Genomic DNA, 27,196 nt, shown 5'->3' on the forward strand with positions numbered 1-27,196 from the left:
AAGTTTGATATGCGACTGAAATCATAACAATAAAATAATGACAATAAAGTAAAACCTACTTGCATTGCCTGCAGAAAAGGCCAGTTCAGCCTTGGGACTGGGGAATATTCATGGAGAAAAGAGCGTATTTTGCACTGATTCCACTAATTGAGTTTCTCCTATTCTCCCTTTGTAGTTAATTTCTCCTGTTCTCCCTTTATAGTTATACCTCTTTCTCCTTTTCACAACAGAAGTGCCCCTGTCCTGTCACATCTAGCAGAAGGTTTAGATGTGAACTTATTCTGTAATGTTGCTGAGGTCCAGAGGATTGTGGGATAACTGCTCTGCCAGAGGAAAGGAAGGGATGAGCAAGGTCAGGCCGGGTCAAAGCTTTTCAAGTGTGAGAAGAAGCCAAGACTAAATGTGAAGATGTGAGATTTGAGCACAGTTCTGGCTGTAAAACAAGTACTGTGGACAGGTGAGATACTGATCCACTGTCACCAGCCTACTGTTAAAAATGATTATTTTATGATGGAGGCCAAGTCAACTTCAGAATGGGGCTGTATCACACCTTCTACTTTTTATAACCTCCAAAGCATCACACGTGATCCCACCTGCAAAATGCGAAGGGAATAAAAATACTGATGAGACAGAGAGTTTGGAAATACCTGACTGGTTTTCTTTGTTATTTTCTTGGAAGAAAAGAATACTATTTGGTGATGGTGGAGTTACTCTCCACGATTTTGTTACTGGTCTTATTCTCCATTAATGCCATTATGCCTAGTTCTCAGTATATGCAGAGATGAATTTTGGAGGCGTGGATGGAAATAGGAGAAAGTGTTGCTATAATTCACTGCAACCTTTATAAACCCCCATTTTCAAGGGGTTTATTTTTCACTCTGATTTTAAAACTTGGCATCTCAACTGACAACTTCCATGCAGAGCTTCATCTTGATAAGTTTATTTCTCAGGGAGATTGGAAAATGACTTCAAGCCACTGAGTTCATTTGGAGGGAGCATCAACAAAAATAACACTGCTTCGAAGTCTCAGATTCAAGTAGGGAGGAGGGCAAAAGTTTCCCCCTGGCAATTTAAAACAAATCTTTGCTTTCAAACTGCTGAGCTCTTTTGTTTTGAAGAGTAGCAAATGAGTAGACAAAGCAAAGAAACAAAATAATAACAATAATAAAATGTGGTAACTGTCCCTTCACTTTAATGAAGAATTAATCTTGTCATAATTTCATGACTGCCTTTGCAGATCCCAAGAGGAGTGATATTAAATTGGAAAGTATTTTCAGCTGGAGTTATGAGAATATCGGGAAAAGTCTCAACTAAATACTTACACAAATTATGCAAAACAGTTTTACTATTCTGACTTATGTTCCTTGCATGCCTCTGGCATAAAGGTAGAAATTTGTTCATATGTTCTGTCTTTATATAATAGTGATCTATATGCACATATTTTAAAAATGGTAGATTTAAGTGGTATAATTACACCCCCCCACACACACACTTGAACAGTCTCCCCTCTCCCCTACTCACTCTCCCTCTGCTCAATCACTGCCTTCCTTCTGCCAAAAAAAAAATGAAGAGAACCCACAAAACACAAAGAACACTAATAAGGAAATTCAACTGAGCCAACTTCTGTAAGGGATCAACAGACTGAGAATGGCCAGCTTCCATATTGCACCAGGTATTGCCAAGCTGTCCATGGAAATCATGTTTGTAAGTTGAGGGCTGTATATAATGACTGGTTTTGAAATTAGTGTCTTTATCTCTTGATCAAGAACTGGCATATAAAAGAACATGGCCATTAGTAAAGCTTTCAATTGACAGTTATGCTGAGGCTGAAGGGCAGCTGGAAAAAGGAAGTTAATGGAACATTCAACTGAAGTTATTAGTCAGATTGTCATGGGTGATTTTGAAAGTACAGCATTTGAAACAGAGGATAATTGGGAGAATGGAAATAAATGGTTAAGTGGGTAAGGTGGAACGTAGTTTTATCCAAGATAAATTGTGCAGATTATGGTCAGTGTGTTACACTACCCAAAAAAAGAAAGACAGCAACCCAGAATTCCTGGTGTAGAGCAACTAACTTGATATTTTGCTCTCTTGCATGCTGTTACTACTGGATATGAAAATGCAAGAACTGTAGAATGATTTGCAACCGATCAAAGATGAGATTGTAATGGGATGAACTGGAGAGGGAAATTAACATTATAGCAGAAGTTTACTTGCTGCTGATGCTTTCATATTTTCACTAATATTTCTAAGAAATGGTTCACAAATTTTATGTATGTGTGTGGTCTGCATTAAGGAGGGTCATCACGAGGAAGAAATGGATATAGAATTAAGTAGTGGAGTTCTTGTTAAATTTAACGATGTGGAATACAAACAGAAAAAAAGAGTAGTATAGTATCAATCCATACTGAAATCTCTATGGAGATACATGAAACAGGTGATTATGAATATTTCTTTCTTCATGTTAACCCACAAGATCCAGAGCTGCTCCAGCTCTCATTAGATGACAAGAAGGAAAGCCTAACCCACATTCTAAACACATAAATTTATTCTCATTTTCTTTCTTCTCATTTGTTTCTGTATTTCAGTTTAAAGCTTTTGATGATGTTTTTAAAACTCTAGCATTTTTACTTTGCCTTGCTTCTTTTCTATTTTACCAGTTCTGATTCTGTCTTTGTTAATGAGATCTGTTCAGCATGTAGATCATAGAATTAGGGAGTCATAGAATGGTTGGGAGGGACCTTTCAGATCATCAGGTTCCAAACCCCGCTTTAGGCAGGGATGCCTCCCACCAGGCCAGGCTGCTCACAGCTCCATGCAGCCTGGCCTTGAATGCTTCCAGGAAGGGGGCATCCACAACCTCACTGGGCAACCTGTTCCAGTGTCTTCTTTCTTGCTATTATCTAGTCTCAATCTACCCTCTTCAGTTTAAAAGCGTTTCAAAAGCCACTTGGGTAGAACAAAGTTACAGGAAAGTTGTATTCCAGTCTTAAATTTAGAAGAGGTTTCTGTTCTCCTGATATTGATGATATTTTCTCTCAGCTTTTCCAGAAATCAATTCAGGATGGATTTTTAGAGAGAAGGGATGCTACCTAAGTTAGAAGTAGCCTCTTTCACCTGTAGTATGCAATGACCTATGTGAATTGAAATTAAGTTTTTAATGTTTTCATTTTTTAGGAAGAAGTTTTTCACTCAGAGGGTGGTGACACACTGGAACAGGTTGCCCAAGGAAGTTGGGATTTGGACAATTTGGTTTTAAATCTCTGTCCTTGGCCACACTTTGCAGAAGAAGATCAGCATTAGATAATCATAGAATATCCTGACTTGGAAGGGACTCCTGTGGATCATATAATATAGCAGATTTGGCAGTCAAGTGAGTACTAGAATTGGAGCAAGAGAGATACCCATTTCACGCTTCTCAGACTCCAGTTTAAGTTTAGGTTAAAGGTTTTCCTGGTGTCTCTAGCATCTTTTCAAGTCCCTTGTTAGCTCCAGTGATTTTCAACCACATCTTTCTATGGCACATTCTGTATGCATTCATTAAATATTGAAGCTCAGTACTCGGAAACATTATTCATTCATTAATATTGCATCGTAGCCTAAACTGCATTGTTCAAAACATTTTTGGATGTTATGCAAGTCCGTCAGAATGCATTAAAAAACTCCATTGCATCAAACTAGGCAAAAACCACGATGAGCAGTTTCTACTGTAAACATGTTGTGCTCTTGTTTTTAATTATTGTAAGCTTTCTGGGTTGAGGAGGTGTCGTATAGAAAGGAAAATGTTCAGAGATCATGAAAGATGAAGGATGCTGGATTAAATTAACAGTAATTGAAAAAACAACTAAGTGTACAGATGTACTTCTTCAATGCTGAAATGTTTTAGCTTTGTGTCTTCTTCCATGGGCTTCATCCTTCAAGATCACTTCCAGCATTTAATCCCAAAATATCTTCAGATTTTTCTACATTTTATAGAAAAGAAGATGATTTTCTTGATAGTGGGCTTTGAAACAGGAAATACTTTGTTTTGGTTGTTGGAGGTAGCGAAAAATGACAGAGTTCACACTCTAAACTTGAATGAGTTTATCTTGGATCACCAGAAATCCATCAGATTGTGTAACTCGGAGACTGTAATAAAGATGCAACAACTGGCAAGTAATCATTTCCCTAGAAAATAACAGAAAGGATATGTTTTGCTTTGATAGTGTAATAAATTTTCAATATCTGGAAATAAGAAGGGCTGAAAATGATACATCACTGTATTTGCTTTTAATACTGTAGTGTTTACCAGTTTGGGGTTTCCTGTGGATCGTGAAATAGTTCAGAACAAAGTCTGTCATGGCTGTCGAAGCTGAAAGCACAGAAGACTGTTGGTGTTATTCTGTTTGTTTGTCATTTAGACTTTTAGCATTTTCTCTGTGTTGCTGTTTTTCATGAATTAAAGGGTGCTTTTTTGTTAATGACAACCTCTAACACCTGCAGGTGTTTTCTCAAGAATGACAGAAATGGATTTTTTGGAGTAAACAAAAGAATGATTTCTTCTGGATTGCGAATTAAATTATTCATCTTGTTAGTGTGGCTTACATGGTTCATGCTGTGCAAGATTACAGTACCATGTCGTAATTTCATGTGGTTTTATTAACAATTCCCTTTTCTTGAACTCTTTAAAAAATGGATCTAAAAAGCATGAAAGGTTTTCTTCGGAGTGCAGTGAAGTTGTTGGTTTTGGGTTTTTTTTTTCTTTCCTGGAAAACATATTTATATTTCTTAAAAAGAGATTTTAGCAAACGCCACATTTAGAGGGGCTTTGCTATTTTTTCCCTTAAACTTCGAATTCTGCTTCACAAGTGTTTAGAGACTGGAACTAGTTGGGTATTTCAACTTTTCTCCAATTTCTTTGATGGTCAGATGTAACTGTATTTGGAATATCTGTGTTTAGGAGACAGTTTGGTTTTCTGCTTACCACAGAATCACACAATTGTTTGGAAGTTGGAGGGGACCTTGAGAGGTCCCCTAGTGCAACTCCATGTGTGTAAATTATGTTGTTATTTAAAATACATTTAACAAAAGGATTCCTGTGCCTTAACACAAAGAGAATCATATATATCATTATAGGCGTGCACTGATATGTTTTTCTATTCAGTGTTCATCGGTTTGGATTTACTGAAAGCATATTTCCAGAAGGATGGGAGCTGGCAGGAATATGTTATTTTGAAGTATCAGAGTTACAAGATGCCTATCCAATAGGTTGTGTCAGTCCCTGGCTGCATAATTGTGCTGTCTGATAAAAACTAGGTTGTATTAACACTGAACAGGTCCAGAAATTGAACTTTGTGTGTACTTGATTGTGAAAAAAATTAGGGTGGGATGCATGCATTTTCCTATCTTCAGTGTGTACGCAGAATCTTCACAGAAATAGCAAAATGAAACTTTAATTTGGACAAGGAAAAGGGGAAATGGTTTTAAGTTGAAGGAGAGGGAAGATTTAGGTTGGATATCAGGGGGAAGTTCTTTACTATGAGAGTGGAGAGGTGCTGGAACAGCTGCCCAGAGAGGCTGTGGATGCCCTGTCCATCTCTGGAAGGCCAGGTTGGATGGAGCCCTGGGCAGCGTGGTCTAGTATTAGATATGGAGGTTGGTGGCCCTGCATGTGGCAGGGGGGTTGCGGCTTCATGATCCTTGAGATCCCTTCCAACCCAAGCCATTCTGTGATTCTATGAATCTATGATTCCATGATTCCATGGCTTACTTTGGTAACTTAGTTTGGATCATTTTAGGAACACCTACACAAACTGGACATACATAAATCCATGAGGACTGATGAGATTCTGAGGGAGCTGACTTGTGTCATTGTGAGGCCACTCCCAATTTGCTTTGAAATGTGATGGTGGTCAGAAAAGCTTCCTGAAGATGGTAGGAAAGCAAATGTCACTCTCATTTTCAAAAAGGGCAAGCAAGGAGATCTAGGACTAGGACAAGAGGCAATAGAAACAAACTGGAAAACGTGAAAATCCATCTGAATAGTGGAAATTACAAGGCCAGTGGTCAGAGAAGGCTGCCCAGAGTCTATGTGAAGGTTCCAACAGAGGAGATATTTGAAACCCAAGTGGACATTGTCCCAGGTAGCCTGCCTTATCTGCGCCTGCTTGAACAGGGAATTCAGAGATGATGGCACAAAATCCCTTTCAGCCCAAATGATGGGGTGATTCTGTGAGAGCTGCAGGCTGTGCTTTTCATAACAAAGCAAGAAACAATCGTCACGTGTTTACAAGATGTGTGAAAGAAGTTACCGTGTAGAATTCGTGAGTGTTGGAAGACCTAGAGGTAATAACAAGATAACTTAATAGTGTAATAGTGCAGTGCAAGAATAAACGCTTTTTATAGCATTAACTCAGAGCTCTGAAGTTCTGAAAGCCAGTAGAAAGGGAGGAATTTTTGGTTTCTGTATATAAGATTGTATGCTGTAGGACAGTTGAGAGTATGAAATACTGTGAAGTGTGAATCCAGACTTCAGTATGAGTAGGGTTTTGGTACTTTCAAATAGCACTATGGAAAAGTGATAGGTTTGCATCCTTTATTTCAGTAAATAACTGCTGTAACTAGATGGCTGTGTGCTTCTTGAAACAGTATTTCATAATTATTTAGAAGTATTTTATTCCAGCTATCAACTCCGTAGAAAAGTGTATAGCAAGCAGCCTTATCTGCTGCTTCAGCAGCTTTTTTAAAGCTCTTTCCTTATAAATGATCAGTGTAATGCAGAATGTCTTTTGTCTGTTAACTAAAGCTTTCGGCTTTAACATGAGAGCTGTTATACTGAGCCTTCAATTGTGTTGTAATTAAAAATGCCATTTTAAGTGGTCTGTTTCTATGGCATTCTTGGAGTAGTGGACTTTACTGTCAAATTGTGCTATTTAATTGCTTATCAACTGCAGATACTGAGTTATTTATTTATTTTACTTTTGGCTAGGTAATAATATAATTTATTATGGTAGATTTAGCTGATGTTTGCTTTCATTCGGCAGCAGTACATGTTGAATGCCAGTAAAATGAATCTGTAATGTCAAGGAAGGAAACTACCGTAAGTTGATGCAAGCAAATGTTTGAGATCAGAATGTAGCTGCCTTCTGTTTGTTTCATTAAGCTCCTACAAGCTACCCAATTATGTAACTCAAATAAATGCAAATTACTTCAAAATCCTACTTCTTATTTTAAAACTCTGGTGAATTTAAATCAGTTGTGATGAGCATTTAGGACATTGTTTGTGGATGAAAGTTGCCCTAAGTGAAAAAGTCTAGGGAATGCTCTAGGAGGACAACTAGTTGTCGTTTGTTGTGTAGATACGATGGCATACATTTCTGATCTAGTGGTTGGCAACCCTGCACACAGCACGGGGTTTGAATCTAGATGATCATCGTGGTCCTTTTCAACCCAGGCCATTCTTTGATTCTGCGATCGCATGAATGAGGATTAAGGTAGAATCACAGAATCACAGAACGGCTTTGGTTGGAAGGGAGCTCAAAGATCATTTGCTTCCAACGCTTCTGCCATGGGCAGGGTTGCCAACCACTACATTGGATAGGTAGATAGGAAAGACTTTTTGCCTTTGGGTGCTGTCATGTGCAAGTCATTACATAATTGAATAGTATGCCTTTTAAAAAAAAATACATTATAATGCCACACCAAAAAATGAGCAAAATTTTTGTGCTCCTTTCTTTGGTTGAGATGGTTTAAGTGCCTTGTTTACAGTCGAGGCATCTAAAATCAAAGTACCTAATCTATTCTCTAGTGCTTTTTCCCTGCGGTAAACCTGTATTTTGTCTCACCTGTTGGCCCCTAAATGAAGGTGTTGGAATGGGTCAAGTAATAATTGAGCTTGGAAACTATGTGAATGTTCCATTCTCCAGAATATGAACTTACGCAGTGGTCTTTCAGGTAGAGCAGGGGCAGCAGTAAGATTCTTTTGTTTATTTTATTTGTTCATTAGTTTTTGCTTTTTTTTTTTATCTGGGTGAAGTTGATCAGTTTTTGCAAAACGTTTCTGTGGCTTAGCACCAAAACTGGAAGCTGTAGGGTGAGCCAGGGAATGCTTACAGTTTTGTGGCTGGATATTTATGCTGATGATGTTGTACCTTCCTACCATTATAAGTGTGTTTTTAAAGAAACGGGGAAATCACATTTTTAAGGAGGAAGGATGCTCTGTAATAATTCAGAAAGCTGCTTTTGGGCGAGCTGTTACAAACACTACAGCACAGATAAGATCTTTCCGTTTTTGATGTGAGTATCTCACATCATTTTTATTGGTATTAATGAGCTAGCTAATATTTAACATTCTTTTATTCATCAGATACTTGGAAAGAACACATCACTTATCTGTTTAGTAATCTCTTCTTGATTTTACATCTGCAGAGGTAGCAAAAGAGTTGAGGGAGAATGGAACATCTCTTTGGCCACTTCAGGTCAGCTGTCCTAATTCTGTTCTCTCTCAGCTCCTTGGGCTCCTTTCTGAGAATGGCCTTGGCCCTTTAGCAGCCTTTACAGATATAGTCTGACTTCATATACTTTAATTACTGTGCTGCTAGGTGTAATATGCACAAAGAACCAGGAGAAAAGCATGTACGAGAAGTAAAATCTATAAAGGGTGAGGAAGGAGTTTACTTCAATCTCTGGGAATGTGAAGTGCTTTCTCTGTTGTTTCTCCTAAGAAAAAGCTGCTGAGATGTCTATTTTGACACTTTTTAAACAAAACATTATTTCTCCAATGGAAAAGACGACCAGAATGTTTTGACTGAAGCATTGATTGTGTGAACGATTTGATACACCAATGCTTTTGGAATAATTTGGGGGACCTTGGGAAATCACTTAATGGAATTTGGTCCATGTCTACATAATCAGACTTTTCCTAGAGTAATTGAAGATGCCGCTTAATAAACTTTTTATAAAGACTCCCAGTTGGTTGCTGCATTTCAGAGGGTTGTCTGAGCACTGAAGTAATACATCTTGTAATTGTCTTTTTCCCCCCCACCCCACTTAGATATTTTCCCCGGGGAAGAATCTAATGTACTGTAATGCTCATACCTTTTACAAAGTGACCCTACTCATTACGATTTGCTCTCCGAAGCTCCCTTGACAACATATAAATGCACTGAGAATCCTTAAGCTTTGTCTCCTTCACTCCTGGAAAAAATCCATTTGAAAACTTGTGTTTAATTCTGCCATTATGGCTCTGAGTTCCTGAATGTCAGCACCTTGCTCTGTGTCACAATGCACGCTCAACAGATAGATTCTAATAGCTATATTCTAATAGCTATCCTACTTATACCTACTTTCATAAAAAATAGGTGCAGTGTGCATAGTAAATGTTTTGAGTAAAGTTATGTTTTGTGATGTGTAAATGTTCAGACCTGATTGTGGCCTTCCGATACTTGAAGGGAGCATATAAATAGGAGGGGGAATGGCTGTTTGCAAGAGTGAATAGTGATAGGACAAGGGGGAATGGTTTTAAACTGAGACAGAGGAGGTTTAGGTTAGATATTAGGAGGAAGCTTTCCACACAGGGGGTGGTGACACACTGGAACAGGTTGCCCAAGGAGGCTGTGGATGCTCCATCCCTGGAAACATTCAAGGCCAGGCTGGATGTGGCTCTGGGCAGCCTGGTCTGGTGGTTGGCAACCCTGCACACAGCAGGGCACTGAAACTTGATGATCATCATGGTCCTTTTCAACCCAGGCCATTCTGTGATTCTTTGAGTTTCTGGGGCTGGTGGTAACTGTGTTAACTCTATTGCAATAGGTTCTATAGCTCTTTTCATTTCTTCTCAAGTTGCTGGGAAATGTTTATTCTGATTGTTTCATCTGTTTCCCAGCTCTGTAAGCAGGTACCACGTTTAGGTTGATGGTGTGTCTGGAGATCAAAAAACATTATCCCGCTGCAGAAAAGAATGGTGATTTTAGGAGAAAGTTGGATTGTGGGGCAGGGAAGAATTTCCTTGAAAAAACATTCCTTAAAAACAACAAACTGAGTACTCCTCATAAAAACAAACAGAGCTGTGTCCATACCCATAGTACTCAAGATGCTTTTTCACAAACCCTTGAACGATCAGTGCTCAGTGTGATTTATGAAGTAGCGTTCCTAAGTCTTGTTGATTTGTGTTTTTGTATTTTGATGCTTGAATCTGAAATAATCCGGAATTTCATGTGAATTCATGTTCTGCTGTTTTCAAAAGCCTGTAATAATTTGCTACAGGGACTGCTTTCAAAGCGATTGTGTTTACATCTCTTAAAATGAATTTAGATAATAAGCTTTCCATCTGAATTTCCCTCTGTCTTCTGTAGACTGAAACAAGAACAAGAGTATGTACGTGACGAGTTTGGCAAAATCCTGGAACGAGAAAGGATTTCTTCAAATGAGCACCTGACCCGAGCCATCCTTCGTGAGAGAGCTGCCACAGAAGAGGAGCGTCAGAAGGCGCAGCGCTTTGTAAGTTCAGGATCTCGTAGAATGCTTGCATTTCTGAACAGCCATCTCTTCTGACTTGTTTCAAACTATTAGTAGAAGCAGAAAGTGTAAATCACAAGTGTTGCCTTGTGATTTATTTAGTATAGAGTAGTGCGATAGAAGAATAGTTGAATAATAGTAGAATATGATAGAAGAATAGTTGATCGTTTAGGTCAGTCTTTACTATGAGAGTGGTGAGGTGCTGGAACAGGCCTGCCCAGAGAGGCTGTGGATGCCCTGTCCATCCCTGGAGGTGTTCAAGGGCAGGTTGGATGGGGCCCTGGGCAGCCTGCTCTGATATGAAATGTGGAGGTTGGTGGCCCTGCCTGCGGCAGGGGGGTTGGTGATTCCTGATCCTTGAGGTCCCTTCCAACCCAAGCCATTCTATGATATGATTCTATGAATCTGCTTACTAAGTTGAATTATCAAAGAGTTACAGAATACAAGATCCTCTTCCATAAGTTAATTACTTTCATATTTCAAGGAAGTCCATAATATTCCTCATTTGAAAACTGACTATCACTAAGGAATCAAAAAGTGTAATTTTGAAGTCTCCTTCATGCTAGAAAGCAAAAAGAACTGTTTAACTCTTGTTGATTGCCTCACACCTTGGTACTGGCTTAGTGAGAAATTCTGTATCAAAGAATCCTATTTTAATAGAGCTGCTGTATAAAAACTTCTGTACAAAGAAGTTACAAAATGCAGCTGCCTGTTTTCTTTTGAAAACTGACTACTGTATATTTCAGTCAATTTCAAATGTCTGGCAGATTCATAGCTTCCTATGTAACATTTCCTTGGTATATTGAGTCTGTACTGAGCTTTCCTAGGAGCAATAGTCATTATGCTCTGAGATACAAATATCACTTAGGATTTAAGGTTGTCAGAGTATAAATGATTAACAGATCATTAACAAGAACAAGAGTTTCAAATAACTTACAGGAGCATTCCTTTTAAAATACAGTGGATTAGTTATACCAACATCTATATAAATATCTGCATCAAAGATGAATTCAAAGCTTTCTAAGAGCTACTGGGGGGTAAGAGAGGCAACCAGTCACTTCAGTAATCAATAGCTTTATCTATGCTGTGTAAATACAAATCTGTTGCCTCTACTATCTTTCCAAACCATCTGTGACTTAAATTTCAAACAAACAAAAACCAAACAATAAAAAATTATTAGATAAATTATTAACATTTTGGAATTTGGGGGAAAAAAGGAAAATGGAGGGGAGTTATGTCTAAGATAGAGCTTTAGTCTTATGCCTTTAACCCTCGGGTTGTTAATGTGAAGAATGGATAAGGGCTTTGTGGTCTCAGCCTGATGGAGAACTGAAGAGTTACATTGGGGTTTAATATTTGCATGACTTACCTTGAACTTTGCATCTTTCACTTAGTGCTGTGCTTAGCACTGTGCTTTTGTGAAGCATGTGATGCCTCTCTCATCATCCCAATGCCTGAGAGATACCTAATTATGATATGAAACAGGTGTATTCAGTTATTATGTTGATTGTATTGTTAATTTGCACTTATTCTAGAATTTTTAAGGTACAACTGCCTACATGAAAGAATCACCTGTGAGGTTTTAAAAGATCCTGGAGTTCTCTGGTGAAGTCCCATATGTAATTCTGCTGAAACTACTGCAATTTTTTGTTTGTTTGTTTCCACCATAGTTTATTATTAGCTGTTTATTCATCTAATGTATCCAACTTGAATTTATAACATTTGCAACACGAGGATACATCTGTGTGCTCCGTTCTTCAGGTGGAGTGAGTGATCCCACATGCTGGTTAACTGCTAGAGCAGGTTGATTTTTTTATTTAGTCCAGATTTGATCACATCTGTCAGATTCTTTATTGGAGAAAGGACTAGTGTTTAGGAAATGTCAATAGCATTATCTTCAATGTTAATTCCTTTGCTGCTAAATTGTTTAAATAGTGAGCAGGCAAAGATGGTAAAACAGGAAAGAATGTTTTTGTACAAAGGCTGCTAATTCAGCTTTAACAAATAGACATGAAATTGTTAGATTGAAGTAATATTTCCCAGTCTTAAACCATTTAAAACTGGCTGCTGCTTATAGGTTCAAACAGGAAACTTTTAAGTATTAGAACACCAAAAGTTGACATTGGCTCTTCATACAGATGAAGAAAATTGGCAAGATGAAGCTGACAGCTAAAAGAGTAAAAGCTTTGCAGGTGATAAGAAGTAAAGATGTCATTTGTCTTTTTAAGCAAAAGTGTTGCAATTTTGAACAAAGATATCTAAAGGAATCCAGCAGAGCTTGAACAGCAAGGTGAGGCAAAGGAATGCACCCTTAAAAAATTGGAAATAATTTCTAAGTGAGCAGAATGAGCACGTTAGGCTAAATATTAAAAAACAAACCTCCCAGAATATTAACTGTGACTAGAAGGGTTCAGTCACAGAATCACTGACTATCCCAAGTTGGAATGGACACACAAGGATCATGGAGTCCAACTTCTGGCTCCACACAGGAGCACCCAAAACCCAAACCCTGAGCATGTTGTCCAAATGCTTCTTGAGCTCTGGCAGCTCAGGGCCGCGCTCACTGCCCTGGGCAGCCTGTTCCATGCCCACTGCCCACTGATGCAGAACCTTTCCCTAACCCTCAGGCCCTATCACTGTCACCAGAGAGCAGAATGTGTGTGTGCAAGCCCACAGACTCCATGGAACTGAGATCCCAGCAAGGACTGTAGAGTCAGAATATCTCTGGGGAATGTGATGTGTGATCAGAAGAGATGAACCCATAGCAGCAAAACAATTCCGAATTAATTCTTTCATATATGCCTTTAAAATGGAGGAACTTTGCAAGCTCTCGTGCCAGAAGTTTTCTTTGCAGAGATTTCCTCAGACAAAGCCATTGATCTGAAGATTCAGTAGAAAACACTAAGGAAAATTGATGGTTTTACCAATAACAGCTCATCAGGCCTGGGTGGTATTCATGAAGGCTTTGAAAGAAACTTGATGATAGATGAGCTAATGATAGCTGAGCTACTTACATGCTGTGTAAGCTCTTAGGGGAAACTCCCTCAGTACAGGGTGGAGAATTGGCTGATGGGATATCAGCTTCTTAAAATATGATTCTGGGGGAGATCCAGACACATAAAACGCAGCAGTTCTGATGTTTGTACCAAGTGAGGTAGGAGTGATAAAATTTAGAGTCGAATTTCCAGATCCTCAGGTGCAGAATGTGCTTGAAGTTGTGCTTGAGAACTATCTGTAGCAGTGTAGCATGTCAAAAATATTTCTTTCTTCCATACCCTTAGCACATACAGGGTGATATTTCTTCTGTCCATCCTTCCTGAGGGAGGACTTCATAATGGATTAAGGCATTTATTTCAGGCTGACCACAGAAGAATTTTGATACGGGATTGACCCCCTCTGAGTCTGTGTAGTGTTCCATACTTGTGACTGCTCCAAGAATACTTCCATTGTGTTTATGCAGGCAGCAGACCTGTCTTCCTTTTCACTGTTTGTGGTTGGAGGCCTTCACTACACATCTAAGCATTGTGGATAGTTGAGCTGGGCACAGTGCTGTTGAGTGCCTTTCAATGCGGTAGCTTTGCCATAAACAGCGTATTGATGTTCCATCACTGCAGTCATTATGAGAGCCAGGGTGAGACACAGAGAACATGTAGGAAAAAATCAATAGTTATCCAAAGTGCAGAGGACCTGTTGTATTTCCATCTCCTTGTAATGACCTGGAGTTTACTGTTAACATGTTTGCTTCACTGTCTGGACTGAAACAAGCTGTCATTAAGACCCTATATGTTAGAAAATGCTTTTATTGAGCTGCCAATGACATTAAAGTCTCATTTCCCTTTGAAGAGGCACAGAAATATTGTTCTGTTCATTTGCTGTAACCATAACATTAAAATTTGATTACTGCTATCATTAGAAATCTGTATCCATACTAATATAATTATATATATTTCCCCATGTATTGTTCAGGCTTTCACAGAAGTACCTGTTAGAGAATGGAGTCTGGCGTTGCTGAGGTATTTTCCTGTTGTGTAAATTATTTGCTATATGAGAGAGTCTATTAATAAGTTCTGTGCTCAAAAAGTCAAACTGGCAGAAGTATCCTTACTTTAAAAAGCAGTTTCTGCACTTCAGGTGTATGTGGTAATCAATCTATTGGATTTTTGAGGTAGGTGTAGAATTCTTTTTTTTTTCTTTTTCTTTTCTGAGCACTGAAATCAATAGACAAAATACATTCTTTGATATGTTAGAGCTGAAGCACGCTGAATTATGATAGGAGTGAATTTGAGCTATTGTCATAATTGAATACGTTTTGTTAAAATGGAGCGTTTCCATCTTCTCTGTCTCAATGTAAGGATATTTTCCCTGTCATCCTTGGGTGGCATGTCCATATCACTGCATGCGCGTGATGTGCAGCCTTTCCTTTAGGGTTGCATTTATTTTTCCTGTCCCCAATTCATTAGCTTTTTCAAGAGGAGATTCTCTATTTTCTCTAAGCAGATTATGTGCTGACTCTTCCTGCTCTTTCCAAACAGTCCTGTGCTAACCATATTTTAAGGATGACTTCACTAGAAAATACCAGGGGGAAGAATTACTAAACGAGTTAAAGCATTAGTTCTCAGGAGAAAAGAAGTCTGTTTACAAACCTGCAGTATTTATTACATACCTCATTTAGCTCATTCATCATTTTAATAGAAAAATGAATCTTTTTAGATGATTCTGAAATAATTCGAGGTAAACTACATAGCCTGAGGCAAAACATGATTGCTTACTGCAGAGAGGACGAGGCTGTTTCTGGGAAGTACGGTATGATTGGTGGCTATAATTTACAATTTATGACAGTGAAAATACTAAAGGCTTGCATTTGAAAATTAGACTTAAGATTTGAAAACAACATGGTGCAGAGCTAAACCTAGTGACATTTCTTTTGTCTCTCGTTCTTCAGTTTTATAATGTAGAAGTATTTGTACTCTTTGAATGCTTATATTTTTTCAGATCTACTGGTAAGATTTGATTCAGTTTCACGTGGTACTTTGTTGCCAAGTGCTTTTTCCCTTGCCATTTAGAAATAGCTGTTTTGTTGCAGCAAATGATCCCTTTGCCTTCATGCTCATGATGTGGGAGAGAGAGCAAAATTCCAATGAGGAAGAAGAAATTGTTTTTGAATGCTGAGGATGAGATCTACGGGTCTTTTATTGGCTTTGTTTTGGGGGAGAGGGATTTGGTTGCTTTTTTACAGAAGCAGAATACACTGAAACAATCATTTACACTTTAAAAATATTAAACTCCATTGCACTTTACATGCTTATCTTCATTTGAATAAACACGATGTTATGGATATGGCTTATGTCTCTCCTGACACACATTTATTTTCTCACTGACTCTCCTTCTCATTGGCATTTCTGATGCAGCTGTAAGGTGTGTAGGATAGGAATCTGGCTTTCTGTCTGTTCTGGGATGCTGTATAGATGATATGAAACTACTGCACGAACAAGAAGGTGCTACTATGCAAATAGAGATCAGTAATGTTGGTTTCCAGCAATGCAAGAAATGGGACTCACTACCAAATATTTGCAAACTGTGAGTGGTTTTCTTATCTGGCAGGATGTATGTGCCTTAAGGAAATGCCCATTTGCATGTTTAAAATTACTTTATTAATGAGTGAACAATCTCTTCCCCCTTGATGTAGTTAAACAGTAAAAATAATTTAAAATAGCCTGTGGGTGATCACACTGTTGTTGCTGTAGGTTGTAATCCAAGTATGACCTCTGTCACGTCAACAGTTAATGCTTTATTTCATCTCTGAAACTGCCATTAAATGCCCGTGAAGTAGAATAAGAAATTTCTTACCTGTTTCTCTTTTCTGCCCCTTCATAACATCTGTATTGACATTAAAAATATTTGTTTCAATGGAACAATACAAATAATTTTCTCTTTCCTCCGGTTTTTGACTTGACAATGTTGTAGACCTATAATTTTTTATTCTTATATCTAGCAATCATTTTTTTCTCTCAAAGTTAGACATATAAGAAAAAAAAATACAGTAAAAATAGAAAATTTTGAAGGCAAGGAAAGTGCACAAAGTGAATATTTATTTCCCTCAAAGTTTGTTTGAATGGTGAGAGAAATGTGTTTTGTTAGTCAAACAGCATTTAAGAGCTTGCTTTTTTTATTTTTAAATTCATATATAGCAAAACCCAAGATACTTGACAGAAGCAAAATTAATCACTGTGTTATCTCAGCATCCAGATGAAGATCTAGTGCTTTACAAAGCCTGCTGCTCCATCAATTTGTTCTTTTGGTTGAATTCAAATTGAGTTCATTTTTATAGATTCGCTGCATAATGCTCTCCTCTCTCCTCCCTCATTCATTAACCAATTTGTTCTTGCTACTCCCTTTTTATTGAACAGCTAACAAAATTGCTATGCTATCTTTTCAAATGAATGTCATCATTCCTTGTCATGCATGGGCAAAAAGTAAGCATATGCATCCTTTTTACATGTACATTTGCTTCTTCCAGAGAGAATACCCATTTCTGCCCTCAAGATATCATGAAAGGGAGGTTTTAAATAACATTCTTAAGGTGTTTTTGGCACAGTGCTTCTATAGAAGTATTCCTACCCAAACTCCATTTCAGGGCACAACTGCTGGTTGTTGAACACAACAAAGGCCACAGAGGACTTGAAACAGCACATATACAGTCTCTTTCATTTCTTCATAAGGATTTGTGTATGGGAACTGCTGAGTCATGGCCTGAACCTCTGATTGATCACCTGAGGCGAGCCATGAGTCAGTCAGAGGAGCACAGGTGAAGGCAATTCACCTGTGCTGCCGGAAGGGGTGGAGCCTGGCTGCACCCCTCCTAGACCTATTTAAGAGCTGGCTACCAGAGGGGAAGGATCTCTTCTGGAGATTACCTCTCTTGGTGGTGAGCTCAGCCGAAGGGTAAGCTCTTCTACTTATTCTCTTTTGTGATTGTTGTTTACTTTGCCTAATTCTCTTGATTATATTGTGATAATAACATCTTGATATCTATTGATTATACAATTATATTGTGATTATAACATCTTGATTATACAGATTTGCCAGCTCTTAAGATTCTCTTTCTGACTTTTATTTAATATCTATTCACTCTGAATTTAGGCTGATTTTGGCTGGGCAGATATTTCTGTTATGTCTCCTTTAGAATACTTTAGTTACCTTCTTATCTTTGGGTTGAATTAGAAGACTTAAGAGAAGAAAGGGAGGAGAAATGAAGAGCAATTTGTTTTACTAATGACCTACCCTTAACTAATGCCAGGACTCTTGTCCACAACACATGGTGGACACAACGTGGGTGTTTTGGGAACACAATCTGAGAGAAGGGAAGCAAACCACTGAAAGAGTATAATTTGGAAGATATGCAGCAGTCTGTACCTTGAAAATAGTAATAAGAAAAATCAGTAGGTTGATTAGTGGTGGTGATGTTGCTGTTCTCTGGTGTTCACTCTGTATTAGAGTTTTTCCTATAATCAGGACTCTACATGTTCTGTTGTAAGCAAACTCTGAGACAAAAGCCATTCTCTTGTAAGTAGAAAATACTAGAATGAAGCTAGAAAAAGATTGGAAGAGTGATGAGGCAATAGAACAGGTTGTCTAGAGAGGTGGTGGAAGCCCCATCCTTGGAGACATTCAAGCTGGAGCAAGCTCTGAGCACCTGATCAAGCTATGGATGTCCATATTCACTGCAGGGGAGTTGGACTAGACGGCCTTCAAAGGTCTCTGCCAACACAAAAGATTCTGTGGTTCTTTAAAATCTTGAATTGGTCAGTTTCTGAGGAGATTGATAGCATATCTTCTTCCAGTATTTATATTTACAACTGTGCCCAAGATTAGGTTTCAAACTTGAGTATAGTTAAGGGTGACAGGGTGATAGGTTAGTAGTTAATTTAGTTTATGTTGTCCTTTTTAGGAGAAGTTGAGAGTCCACTTTCATGTTTGATCTACGCTGTAAACCCTTTTTGCATCCAGGAGCCCCATCGGTGTATTCTTTTACATCTGATTCCCATTTAGAAAATGAATGTCTTTTCTATAAGCGGAAAAGCAGTTCGTTTTTATTCTGTTTTGTTTTGCTTTCCCACTGAATGCTTATTCTGTAGTACTCTCAATTAGGGAATGGACCGATATGCAGGCTGTAAGGCACGGGAATGACCTTCCAACCCTCGTACCAACAGGGCAGTGTTAATGAAGTATCTTCCCGTTATGCATTTCTGCAAGCTGTGTGTTTGTATTTCTGTGTTTGTATGAGGGAAAGAAAGTGCATTTTAGAAAAACTCTGTTAAATATCTTCAAACAAACAAACCCTTAAACTTTAATGTTAGAAAGGCTGAAGTGAAAGGACTATCCATATATCAACATTTTTAGCAGGGATGTCATATTCTCCTTACACCAAAACACAAACAGAAGTGGTGCTGGAAAAGGTGTTTTTGTTTTGTTTTTTAACTTTCTCTGTTCTTTGTGCACTTCGGCATTTCTTTATTTATTAGTACAAAGTTGGTTGACTTGTATTTCTGCTCCAAGTTATTGAAATAGTACAACTGCATTGTTTCCATAGGTGAAGTAAATGGTGACTGTGAAATACTGTTGTATGCCCTGTTTATTTTATTTTTGTAGTTCAAAAACAGTTTTTAAGATTGAAGAGACAGGTTCTGTTGCATCACATTCATTTGTCTGAGTTACCACCTTTGGCTAGAAGCAAGTCTGCAATAGATGACATGTAGTCTTCAGGAAGAAAAGATTTAACCTCCCACCACGGATATCATTTTATCAGTTTATCAGAAGAAACAATTAAATGCATTAGATGGCACTTTTTGGTCACAATTGCTATTAGTACTGTCACTGCTGTGTGCTTTAAGGTACTTTAAGTGAATCAATAATTATACTGGTAGAGTTGATAATAGTGTGAATTCTAGAAAATACATTGTGACAAGAATGATATTTTGGGGAAAAAAGAAGTTACAGATCGAAAACTTTCTCACTTTTTGATGGGATTTCATCAGTTCTGATTTGTAATTTTGGTATAATTTGTCCTTTGATTTAAGCAGAATATGACATACCTGTTGAAGTTACTGATATGTAGACTGTCCTTTCCCTCTTTCCCTCTGTCTTTTCCAAGCTGTTGTATATCAGTCCTGCTGGCTGTCTAGCAAAAGGTGAAGTACTTAGATATTGTAGCAATAGATGCTAACATATCCAAAGTAGATGTACGCAAATCCAGTTTAAAAGGATCTATTAGAGGGTGAGGAAGGTTAAGTCTGTAGATTTTTATTAAGATTTGTTTCTTCTATCCAGTATTACTTGTATTGTCATAGAATCATAGAATCACTGAGGTTGGAAAAGGCCCTCAAGATCGTCCAGTCCAACTGTCCACCTGTCAACAAAAGTTCTCACTAAACCATGCCTCAACACAACGTCTGATCATGTATTCTACAACAGATTTGCTAGCATGTGCATGGAAAAAAATACTTTGCCTCATGGATTTTTTTTAAAGGAGGGAAGACATTAAAGTGGAAGGGTTGATAAATTGGGGACGTTAATATACCATTTTATTTAAGTAATAAAAACTATTCTCTTGACAGGCCTATTCTCTAAAGACTGGAAACTGTTTAATTTCACAGTTCCCAGTAGCATAGTATGTCATTTCTGTCCAGCACAGTGGAACGGAGTTTTTAGCTGGAAATTCAGTCTTCTTTGAAGAAATATATGGATAATAGTCTTCATATGGACATTTGCATGCGTGTGTGCATGTAACGTAATCTAGTGAGTTGAAGCCAAACCATTCTCTTTTCACGAAGTAGCTGCTGCTTAAAAGTATACGGACTTCAACACATGGTCTACAGAACATTTTTCTTATTTTACATGAATTTTGAAAGCAAAATCTGGTTTCAGTTGTTAAGTCTGCTGTTTAAGCCACTTCGTAAGGATGATGTAGTAGAAAAGCGTCAACGCTCACTTTTAGGAAGCCATGGTAAAAGATAATACTGTGTACTTGTTGCATTGCTTTTTGATTGATAGGGCTGATGCTTCTAACTTGGCTTTGATTTTGGCAGATCCTGCAGCCTGTTCACGTAGTGATCGCCGCATTGTCTTTTTCTTAGATGTTTGAATTCAAGTCAGGTTCATAAATAAATAAATAACAGATTTTCCTTCCTTCTCATTTTCTTAATTATCATGCAGATAAACAGTGGGGTTCATGACATTAGGATAAGTGTCTTATGATTTTGCCTTGGATAAAGAAGCCTGTGCAGTTCTCCCTTTTTCCCCCCCCTTGGGCTATGCAGCAGTAATAAATGAGCAAGTCCAGAGTACTTTATGATAGATAGTTAATGGTGCTGCGCCTGAGCCAACAGGCTTGTTTCCGCAGCAGCTGTCACAATTCATAGTCATTAGCATACCTTTAATGGTTACATTTCAAAATAATTTCTGCCAGAGCATTTAGCATACATAAAGGGAAAAAGCCATGACATTGAGGAAGGAGTTCTAGAGGTGTAGGTGAATTTTTTTAGACTGCGTGTAGTACTGGAGAACAGGCATTCAGAGGGTGTAAGAGTGAATTGAAAATTATTAAAGTAATTTTGGAGGTAAAATACCGATCGACCTTCAAGGCCTATTTGTGACCAGGAGTCTATCTTTAAACCCGTGAGCATCCAGAGCCTTCTGTGCTGTTTTATCGAGTGCTTCTTGCATTTACATCTGCAGAAAGACTGTTCTGAAATCTTCTTTTCAATGGGAAGGGAATAGTTGTGTGTGACTGTGATACCAAGTCATTTCTAGCTTGTAAGGCAGAACTGAAGGGCCACCACATGTTCAAATCGAAGTCGTGACGGCAGACATCACAGCACTAGCTTGATGTATCTGCTATTTTGATGTAAGAGAAGAAATACGTGCATCTAATATCTATTAATGAAGTTTTTTGAAGGCTTTTGAAGATAGGCAGGAAGGATGATGGGAGGAGGGGTAATGAGCAAGTGCCACATCTACCTCAGCAACAGGGGATCTTCTAAGAAGTAGTCTGATAAATAGGTTGGTTGGATTTTTGTTTTACATTGTAATAACTCATGTTTTAATTTTCCTTCTCACTTTTATCTGTCTGTTTAAAGCATGAAAAGAAAAATCACAGTTATTTCTTTTGAAAGCAGTGATGTTGGAAGATACTGAAAATCTTTCTTTGAACGCTACCTCCAAGCAAGCAGGAGTGCCTATTATTTTCCCTTCTAATTTGCTCTCTCTAAAATATCATTTAAAATTTGTATGTGAGCAGATTTGATCCTAACAAAAATAAGGAGTATTAGGTATGAAGGTAAACTTTCATTCTCCTGAAGCAGATGTTTTTACTTCTCAGCACCTTTCCACTGCTGCCAGTTTTATTTCCATGTTCCCATTCGTTTTGGAGATTCATGGAAAAATTCATTTGTCTTACTGCTCTAAATTATTAGCAGTTGATTGAGACTCATTGACTTTGAATGCAGTGAATTAGTTGTAGCGGGAGAGGAGGATGACTGCTTAATTATTATTACCCATTATGTCAGGGGTGTGACCTTAGAGTAAGGTCACAACCCCTGATAGATCTCTCAAAATCTGCCATATGTTTGAAAAATCTGTTGTTTTCTTTTTTAATGGTCAGTCCTGGTATGTTAGGGAAAGAACATCCGTGTAGCCTTAAGAGTAAGAGATCTTCTGTTGGAAGCATGGAGTATTCTGCTGAGACTGAAAACTGGGATGGTCCAGATTAATAGAAATGTTGATCAGAATTAGCACGCTATCCATGTTTTATCATACAAAGCAGGTTTTGAAAGGACTTCAGTGCCTGTGGCCAAAGTACCAGTTCAGTACCAGTGGCTAAATTGTTGGAACAGATAGGATGAATTTATGTTGTGTCATTGCTGCCCCATTTAAAAATTTGATAGTTGCAGTGTGCTCAGCCACTGGGCAACTTTTAGATAACTTCTTGATTTTTGCTTGGTTCATTTGACATTCTTGACCATAATTCTGGTTTCCCTTATAAGCAAATCTGTCAGTTGGCTAGGATTACTAAGATTGCAGAATCAATGCCTTCAAAGTTAAACGTTTTGCTCTCTTAGTGATGCTTACTGTTAATGTAAAAAAACCCAAACCATAAGTATTGTGAAAGTTAAAGCCTTAATGTTTTTCAGTCAGAATGCAGAACTGGTGAACTTGTGTGATTGTATTGGTGTTCATTTCTGTACTCAAGCCTCACTTTCAAGGCATGTAATCTGAAGCATTAGCTTATCTGAAAGCATTGTGAACTGTTTTTTAAACTATTATGTCATTTGTGTTGTCTCACTGTAGTGGCCTGTAGCAGAATGTGTGTGGACTATGCAGTGTTCAGGGATGGGATTTAGCAGAGGGTTATTAGAGTTAGGGATAGCGTGGCTGAGTTGCAGTTGGATTTCATGATCTTTAAGGTCTTTTCCAACCAAACAATTCTATGATTCTGTGATGTATAATAGAAAAATCTGGGTGTAATTATAAACCAGGAAGCATTGACAGTACCACATAAGAGTGTGAAGGTGGTAAATATCTTGGATTTAAATATTACATAAACACAGTGTTTAGAGCTGAAGTTCAACAGATAAGGAATGCCAGGTAAAATAGCTTCTGAAATCATAATTTTGCTGTTACTACTGTCTTGAAGTAGCTTACTAGACTGTAATTTTCTCTATTTAAAAAAAAAAACTTAAAACCTTTTTTTCTGTTTATCTTTTCAAAGTCACAAATAAGAAAAGACCTTTAATTTCACCTACGACTTAATTATTGGGGAGAGGTATATAATTGTATTACCACTTAAAAAGTGGGGCTCTATGAACCAAATGAGGTTCAACAAGGTGGAGTTGCATCCATCCCAGATATGAGTACAGACTGAGAGAACTCACTGAGAGGAACCCTGCAGAGAAAAAACTTGAAGGTTCTGGTGAGCTGGACATGAGCCAGCAGTGTGTGCTTGCAGTCCAGAAGGCCAATTGATCTTAGAATCATAGAATCACAAGGTTGGAAAGGGTCTACAAGATCATCTAGTCCAGCCTTCCTCCCATTGCAACCACGAGCCACTAAACCATATCTCGAAGCTCCTCATCCAGAGGCCTCCTGAACACTGCCAAGGACGGCTACTCCACCACTCCATTCTTCATTTTCACATCCTTCTTTTCATTTTATTCTCACCACCTTCTATTTTCCTTTCTTCTTTCCCTCTACAACCTCCAAGTCTGTCAGTTCTTAGTTTCAGAATGAGGTACTACTTTGTTTCAGTGATGCCTGGGAGCTAATTGTACCTTTCACTTCTGCTGCCTGATGTTACGATATTTTGGACCTAATGGAAAGAAGAATTGCAGGAGAAATCTGCTTTAACACCTGCAGCCCTTGCAGGATTCCTGCAGGTAGTCAGGTTGTACATATTGGCTTCTGGGAGCGTGCACATGATGGATGAAATTATACAGAACCATATTGCCATGCTTTGACAGAAATTATCAAACCTGAGCTGAGCTTTTTTTAATTTGCTTTTTCCTCCAGAGGCTTATGGACATAGTGAAGTTTGATTTTGTTTTATTGGAGGTGGAAGAAGAAAGTGCCCTGATGTGATCTGGACTGATTTCCTGGCTGATAGCAGATTCCTTTAGAAGCTATGTGAATGCTGGAACCTAAAGAAATTTCACTTATTGTTAGTAGAGAGTGTTATCTCTAAGTGAATGGAATGCATTTGGCCTAGGCCTTCAGAAAAGTTGAAGGTGATGTGTAACATCTTTAACTCTTTTTATCTTGCTTCAGAAAGTCTGTAGCTTGAGGCTCTGTAGAGCTGGAAATGAATGGAAAGTAATCTTTTTTTCTGGGGGGATGACACAGGTGTTACAACAGCAAGGAGAAAACTTCACCATTCACAGAGCTTGTATTACATTCAGGTTTACTTTTGATAGTGTGCATGCAGGGTGAACAAACGGAAGCAGGGACATCTCCAATCTGTGCTGCCTTACATGCTAAGCATTTAGATTTTCCTTTCTTACTGTTGGCTGTCCTCCCAAGTATTGCTGCACAGCCCATTTCAAGCAGAGGTAGGTTTTCTCTGCCTACATTTTCAGCAAGGCGTGGGTCTGATCAGCTGTGCCAGAACTCTGCACCCTGGGATCTCTTTATAACTGAGGAGAAATGGGTATGTTGGGGGTGTGATTCTGACATGTTTCAGATGTCAACTTGATGATGATGTTGATTGCCTTGTAGAAGGAGCTTAAATGTGTATGTCTTACTGTATAGATTATTTAGGCAATTAAGGTTGTTTGGACCTGAAACGTAAATATCATAACCCTTCCTGCATCCATGTCACACAAAATACACTTACAATAAATCAGAAAATGAGTCATAATGAAAATTACTCCCATGAGCCTTGTTTTTTTTATGACCTTTTCTTTGTCCTTAATATCTTTTTTTTTTTTTTTGAAAGCTTTGTCTAATGCACCAGAATAAATTACTTCTTCATAATCATTTGTGAAGAGCTGGTGGGAGCTACTGGTTTTGCACTGGCTACCTAAATCCCTTATGATGCACAGTATGTTCTGTAGTTGCATCATTTGAAGGTTTTAACTGTGAAGTGTTTAAATCCCTTTTGGTTTTGCCAGTGGGTAAGCACAAATTCCTACTCATTCACATGTTCTGGGAGATTGGAGCACATTCCTCATGACTCAGTGACTGAAAGTCGCAGTGGGAAATGAAAATTGATCTTAGTGCACCTTCCCATAGCAGTGGTTTTGATGCTGCAGTGTTGGACCACGTGTAGGATGTAGGGCTTTTCCTGTATTTCTGAAGGAACTGAGTCTTGTGACTTATTTGAAGTTCATGCAGTTCAACAGTGCATTCTCTGCAGGGTACTACAATAACACTTTAAGATAATAACATATAGGTTATATAAGTAATTCCTCAAAGTTAGAGTTTATAAAGAACAATTTTTAAAATGGTTGCATCTGTCATGATTGTAAATGGGTCGGGGATGTTTCTGAGTGCAGAGCTGACAGCAACAACAAAAATCAGAACTTCTACTACCAGTGAGGAGAAAAAAACCTATTTTATACTCCATTAAACTGTTACACATCATAAATAATTTATGCTCACCTTGCTCTGTTCTGCAGCAAAGATGATAAACTAGTCATTCTACGAGCATTTTAATGAATATAATAGTTTTCTTGACTTTCTCTGAAACCGAAACCCTGGTCATTATGTGTATGTAAGTGGGTTAAATTATGGGAATACGTTTTAAAATGAGTCGTTCAGTCTTACTCTGAATTCCACAGGTATCTAGGAATGGATCCAAATTTTGTGTAGCTTCCTTCATCTTATTTACAATAGTAAAATTTGTATTAGTTATTTTTGTCATTCCCAAAAGTGTGTAAACACCTCCCTGCAATATTGTGACATTAGAATATTCCAGTTGGAATATTGGAATGGTATTTGTTTTGTATGGTTTGTAATAAACTTTCAGATAATAGAGGTATTTTCCCTTAGCCGTTGGGGTTATTTTGTGTTATGTAGAATTTTACAGTCGAGTTCAGGTGAAGTTTTCAGAAGTATAGGCGGTTAGCTTTATATTCAGACATTCATGCCCATCTTTTGTGTGGTGTTTGGTGCTTCTGAGTATGCTGCTTGTATGTTCCAGTGAAATGTGCTCGATGTTCTGAAAATCTAAATAGCTGAAAATTGTACTTCATTTAGCATTGCCTCATTTGCTTTTGTTAATGAAAGTGTAAAATGTGATATTCCTAGCAGGTAGCAATCTGGTCAGGTGAGTGATTCAGTAGAGGAGACGGGGACTCGTACTTGGCTTTCAGCATCACTGCTGAATTTAAGTGTGAATCCAGAGACTGCTGTTAGTAGAAATTGCTATTCAGGTTCACATTTTGATAGTGTGAATTCCTCTTTAAACTTTCTATTGAAATACCATCAACTTTTCCCCCATTTTCATATCCTGTGCAGTGCATTGAAATCTACTTTCCAGTGCTCTTGAACGTAATAACTGAAATCTCTTTGGAGAGAATATTCTTTCTGACAATTAACTTTTATTGTTGTTTATATGTCTAGAGAAATTACAGTGTCTGATCCATCACCAGTACTCCTGATGGAGCACTGATGTGTATGTGTAAAGCTCTGTGTATTTCCTGTCAAATGGGGATTAGTTGGCTTTCGTCTTAAATGCATCACCTTCAACTGATTTAGCCTTAAAAAACTAATCAAGCAGTTTTGTTTCTTCGGGAAAGGACAGGTCCATAATTGCCTTTTAATAAATATGTTTTTGCCCATCATTTCCTGCTCCCTTGTAATTTTTTAGACTTTTCAGATTGGATGAACTATTGCAGAAAATAGTTTGCAAAGAATTAAATTCATGGTGCTCTGCCAGTTGCTTACTTTGACTAAGGACTGTCCTCTGACAAATTAGTGATCGTTCTCTTTCTGTAGTACATTGCAGAAACAGCAACAGCCATATTAAATCTTAATCAATAACAATGTTTCACTAATTACAGGAGCGAGTTTATATATTGGATAAATTGCTGTTTGCAAATGTTGTATTATATTAACTAAAACAGCTAATTACCAGCAGCAGAATAAACATAAGGTTTGCTAAAAGCTTCCATCCGTAGCTTGGAGCATTGCTGCTGCCTGGTATTTCAGT

At 38.0% G+C, this 27,196-nt stretch overlaps 1 protein-coding gene across 2 annotated transcripts in view; it reads left to right on the top strand.

The window, feature by feature from the left end:
• Nucleotides 1–27,196, top strand: part of CHCHD3 (coiled-coil-helix-coiled-coil-helix domain containing 3) — a 165,729-nt gene that overhangs the window by 44,798 nt on the left and 93,735 nt on the right. For both annotated transcript variants that reach the window (XM_048933702.1, XM_048933787.1), the window contains exon 4: nt 10,332–10,476. In XM_048933702.1, coding sequence (XP_048789659.1) covers nt 10,332–10,476 — 145 coding nt within the window. The remainder of the gene's footprint in view (nt 1–10,331; nt 10,477–27,196) is intronic.

The sequence above is a fragment of the Lagopus muta genome, chromosome 1 (genome assembly GCF_023343835.1).
Source record: "Lagopus muta isolate bLagMut1 chromosome 1, bLagMut1 primary, whole genome shotgun sequence".
In the NCBI taxonomy this organism is placed as follows: domain Eukaryota; kingdom Metazoa; phylum Chordata; class Aves; order Galliformes; family Phasianidae; genus Lagopus; species Lagopus muta.